This window comes from Centruroides sculpturatus, unplaced genomic scaffold (genome assembly GCF_000671375.1).
Source record: "Centruroides sculpturatus isolate CEXI.00-Female unplaced genomic scaffold, Cexi_2.0 scaffold1347, whole genome shotgun sequence".
Taxonomy (NCBI): Eukaryota; Metazoa; Arthropoda; class Arachnida; order Scorpiones; family Buthidae; genus Centruroides; species Centruroides sculpturatus.
In genome coordinates this window covers 249,585-254,903 of record NW_019385658.1, presented here as the reverse complement: position 1 = coordinate 254,903, position 5,319 = coordinate 249,585, and the positions used below count along the sequence as shown (strand labels likewise).

Sequence of the window (5,319 nt, the reverse complement as noted above, 5' to 3'; positions counted from 1 at the left end):
AATTTCTTATCAAATGTTTTTCGATTAGTGAATTTTTTTGGCAGAAGCGGCATTTATATATTTCTAATTACTCGGAAGATTTACCGATCTCAGGGTTTTTATCAGCAATTGAAGAAAAGAATTCCTGAAGACTTTCTGCAAGTTCTTGCATTTCTTCTGCAGCATTATTCTGTTTATTTTGTCGACCCTCACTTTTTATTTCATTTTTATTCTTGATTGAATCCTTGAAGCATTTTTCTTGAGTTTTATTTTCTGATCTTAAACCTTTGGATTTTTCGACATCTGCCTGTAATTTTGCAAGTACTTCAAAAGTTTCCTGTAAAAACAGATTTTATACATGAACGATAAATATTTTAGTCACAATCATAACAGTAAACACGAAAATTCTATTAAATTAGATTGATGTAATAAGGAAATGCAACAACTGGATGATCTTATACTGGTGTGCATCCAGGCAGAAAAACATTGCTGTCAGATACAGAAGAATGCTCAAACGAATGCACGTGTGCTGCCTGTTAATGAGGCAGGATCTACTAATTCTAGTGGTATTAGTCACACCAACGTAGGTGTCAGTTTTTCGTCCATTAATAGTACAGAAGCGTCCAAAAGGGTCGTGGGATTGTTCTGGATAGTAGGTTTGTTCTGGTTAAATTTAGAAATAAGAATTCTTTAAGTTTCTGTCGTGTACGTTTTATAATGTTCATAGTTATGTAAATAATTTATAGGCCTATACGATTAATAACTGCGTAACTTATAACTTAATAGCTATTGTGTAGTTTTTAACTAAAGAAAGTCTTCGTGATTGGTAATGAACTATATTTTTCATTTGGTATTGTGCAATTTATATTAAATACGATCCCTTGACATATTAAAACATTGTAGAATGCCTAATATTAATAAAATAGTTATTTTAACGTAACTTTCCTCAGATTTACTGTTAAATTCGTAACACTCTTTCGTTAACTCTTCAACATTCCGCTAAATCGGGAGTGTTGGTAATAATATAGGCAACATTCAATAATAATTAGAAGTAACGATATAATTTTTCTGTATTGAAAAAAATAAAATTTAAGTTTAAATACGCACTTCAAAGGAGAGGTCAGATAAAATAATGCGTTGATCGATGGTGAAGCGTTCTTCGCACACTATTCCACATTCTTCGTACTTAAAGAATCCACCTGAATAGGTGTGGTTACTTTTTTTCATATGCCGTGCCCATAAATGATCTTCTAAAGCTTTTTTCGTAGTAAACACTTCACCGCAATACTGGCATCTATATGGCAAGTTTTTCAAACTTCTGAATTCAATAACGTGCATATTCTTTGTCGATTTGATCCACAACGTATAATTTTATTCTGATAAAAATTATTAAATATTTTTTCTAGCACCGGATGAGTCACCGTCCAGTGTTTATAAATATGCACTCAAAATGGTAATTTCGACAATTGCTCAATTGTTTTATTGTGTAATTGTTTATAAAGATTATAATTACTAAATTGTTACCGGATCATTGTAATAAATTTATTGTTTTGTTTATTTTTTTAATAAGCTAACCATTAATTTTTAGTATTTCTTAACATTTAGAAACAAGTACCCTTCAAGTGTCAACAGTTATAAATTATTGAAGAATAAAGTAAAGACATGGATATAAACAATCTTTTGTTATCTACATAACAACATAATAGTTATTTATTTTGAAGCTACTAGCTATTTTATAGGAAAACGAAACTAAGCTTTGAGGTGGACGTTTATCTGTTTCGGTTTTACACAAAAATATAAATATAGTGACATACTTCTAACGTTCTCTCTAAAACAGTTTTAATACCCGCGAGTTCCGGGAAGGAGGTGCATGTCCGACATTAAAACCGACAAGAGCGTCAAAAAAACGTTCAACTATCTTCGAATTTAATTCTATATGTAATGTCAAAGGGCACAGCCACGTTAAAAATAATATTTTCAGAATATTTCAATCACTTATCTTTTATTTTAAAATGTACAGAATATTTTAAAATGATTTTTTAGAGTTACCATGTAAGATTTAATGGCAAAAAAACATCTTATTCACATGATTGCTACTCTGTTCACTTTTCATAATTTATTACGCAACCCAAAAAGAAAGTAGTTTTAAACTCTTCATAGAACACAAAACTCTTAATACAGTACTGTTTCAGCATAATTGATTTACAGTAGGTATTTTCATCGGAAAAATTGTAGCATGGACCGCAGACGAAAATTGGCATGTTACATACAAAGTGCATATTTACATATCTTATATTCATATCTCGAAATTTTATTATATCAGTTTCGGTGCACACATTGCAAATCATGCCCACTGATGACACCGATTAAAGAATTGTTGCTCTTGAGAGGGATTGGACCGCAACGGGATAGAACCTGGTAATTTACAGCTACGAATCCAAATTGTTTAGTCACTGACGACGGTTGTGTTTGTGTCTAGAGGTCCCCTGAAAAACGTTTTAATCCTACCCAAGTTTTGGAGCCCGCTCCCATTGTCTTTGTGATAGTCTGGGTGATGAGTGTACAGCCGTTGACCTGTAGTAGTGACCAAAAAGACCATAACGGCCCAACAGTATGTTAGTGATATCATGCAGCTACATATGTTACCTCTCATGGCAGGATACCCAAAAGCCATTTTCCAACAGGCCAATGCTCGACTTCATACGGCAAGGTTGTCACAAGAATGCCTTCGCCACATTGCCACACTTTCCTTGACTGGGAGGTCCCTTGATTTGTCACCGATCGAATATGTCTTGGATCACATGGGACGTGAAGTTTGTAGGTAGGCCAAAATAGAAGAGTGCTTGCTGCATATGTGGACCGAGATGTTTCTTTGAATACAACTCAGTTTCTCCAAAAAAGAGAGTTAATGCTGAATGTCTCACACTCTATCCGCAATATCTCCCGCTACCCTCGCGACTCGAAAGCTCAGAGGGCTTATTTTAAATAATTTCATTGGAGAAAATTTCGGTATAAAAGGTGATAGGTCACCTACAAACATTGCTCTCTAACATTGTGCTCTTCTTCTCTAGTGCTCTTGCACTGGCTCTTTGTTTCTTTCCTGCTCTCACTCTTTTTCTCCAGCTTTCTCGTTCCTTCTTTTCCGAGATGAAATTAGTTAATATTAATATATTTTTCCATTTAGAAAAGTCTAGTGGCGAGTTAAGACGCAAAATAATTTTGTCCTGATTTTTGTACAGAGTTCTTGACGATAATTCGAAGAAATTCAGTATTTGTTTATATATTAACTTCCGACGATTAATTAACATCCATTCCAGTGAGACAAGATGTGTTCCGGAAAAATCTCTATATAATAATATGAAGTTTAATTGTAAAAGAAAAACATTGACATTTTCTCAAAGTTAAACATTTGTTTAAAAATTTTATACATTATATTAAGTAGACTATTAATTGCTATAAATGGCAGAAGCGTTATTTTTGAGTTAATAATTGTTTAAATTTTTAAATGTCAAAATCGAGTAAAATTTTTATTAAATCTCACTCTATTTAAAATATGAATTTTATCTGGTTTATCACCCTGAAATATTATATACACAATTCAATAACATCAATGTCCAATATGTAAACATTCTCCTTCGTAAATTCAAAATACTTGGCCCTCGATGTCCTGATTTATAAAGTAGAATGTAATCAGCATATCACATTGACATTATCTTTTATGTAGATGTATTGAAATTCGGCTATTTGTCAGTTAAATAGATGAAAGGCCAGAGACATCTGACATTAATAAGACGTATGAGGTCATATATGTGTTTATAGCAAAAATTGCTGAACTGCAAATTAACTTCTTCTTTTATCTGTCTTCTCAGAAAATTGAGAGAAAACATGTTAAAGTGTTTTTTGAAAACAACGCGAAAACTTTATATGAAAGCCAACAATTTGTAAAAAATATTCAGCGTACAAGTTAACTTGGTAAATTTAATGACAATTTAAATATCGGTAGAAATACTGAACGTGCTAATTTTACGAATTAGCAAATTAATTAATTTATGGTGTTGTAAAATAACGGTAATGCGTAATTTTTTTATTTGAGAATGTTAAAAATATATTTAAATTTTTTATTTCTAATGTTTGAATAATTCAAAAGCCGAAAGCACTAGTGGTTATAAGAGTACACAGACAGGGTATCGAGACAATAGTACCCATAGAATAGAGTTAAAAAGATTAAAATTGCTGTATAGTAGTTACAGGTTAAAGGTGAAAGAAATGGGGGAACAGTGGGAATCATTAGTTACACATCTAAATGAAAACCATACTCTATAATTCGTTTTCAATGTAAACTATACAGTTGTTGCGTAACTACAACATACATCTGTTTATATATTTCAATAGTAATAATTTAATCATTTTAAAACAGAGTAATTTCGAATTCCAAGTCTTGTTTCAATGATTCCAAGTAAGCTTCTGGATTATTAGAATGACGATTAAATTTTTCTTCTAATTTCTCTATAAATTTGTTCATTTTTTCTTCTTGTGGATCTTCGATAACGTTTGTAAATCTGTCTTCTTTAGAACTTCTCTTTCTTTCTTCGTCATACATTTTCAGGTATTCTTAGTTTTTTTGGAAGAATTCTTCATTAGCTCTAATCATATTATTAAATTTAGTCGGATCGAACTCTGGCAAAGTTCCTCTGTATTCCAAGAAAAGACAATCAGGGTTGATGAATTCGTGCAAAGTCTTCAGATCAGAATGAAAATGTAGCTGTAATTTAAATTTAAATCCTCAATATATAGAGTATAAAAAAGTAAAAAAAAACAACTTAAAGTTTCAAATCTACATTGAAAACTAATTAGAATTTATCAAAAGAAGGAAAAAGTTTATTCGATTTTAATGTTGAGACATACAGCATATCTAACAACAAAATATGACAAAGAAAAATATCAAAGTAGAAATATAAAAATTATGAAATGCACTATGCATATGCATTGATAAAAATATTGTAATTATTATCACTGTCGGGAATAAAAATCGTCTAGCGCGCGGTTTTCCCGCCTTTTCGTGAACGAACGTTATCGCCATGGAAACGGCGATAACGACATTTTGAAAACTCGACCGCTGATTGGTTAAGAAACATCGGACGATCGGCGGACGTCTTATACAGCTGGTAGATGCTGATTGGTGGAGTTCAATGTAGCTTCAATCCTATAAAAGCAGTGAAGTTCTGGCGGGAAGTTTAGTTCGCTTTGGACTCGTAGAATGAACTCACGTTGACCTTAGTTGCCGGAGCTGTCTTAGAAGATCGTCTCATCTTGTTGTGTTGTTGTAGACTTTGAATTTGT

The 5,319-nt window shown here is 32.1% G+C and overlaps 1 protein-coding gene across 1 annotated transcript; it reads right to left on the bottom strand.

Moving 5' to 3' along the window:
* Positions 1-14: 14 nt before the first annotated feature.
* LOC111640932 lies at positions 15-1,474 on the bottom strand. Its single transcript, XM_023387022.1, has 2 exons — positions 1,087-1,474; positions 15-316 (listed from the first exon to the last, which is right to left on the bottom strand). Exons 1-2 carry the CDS (start codon positions 1,315-1,317, stop codon positions 68-70), a joined length of 480 nt encoding a protein of 159 aa, XP_023242790.1. The 5' UTR covers positions 1,318-1,474; the 3' UTR covers positions 15-67.
* Positions 1,475-5,319: the final 3,845 nt, after the last annotated feature.

Excerpts from the sequence above, each read along its gene's own strand:
- LOC111640932 (XM_023387022.1), bottom strand. The coding sequence starts at position 1,317 with ATGCACGTTATTGAATTCAGAAGTTTGAAAAACTTGCCATATAGATGC. Across the intron at positions 317-1,086 it reads TATCTGACCTCTCCTTTGAA|GAAACTTTTGAAGTACTTGC; the intron begins GTGCGTATTTAA and ends CTGTTTTTACAG.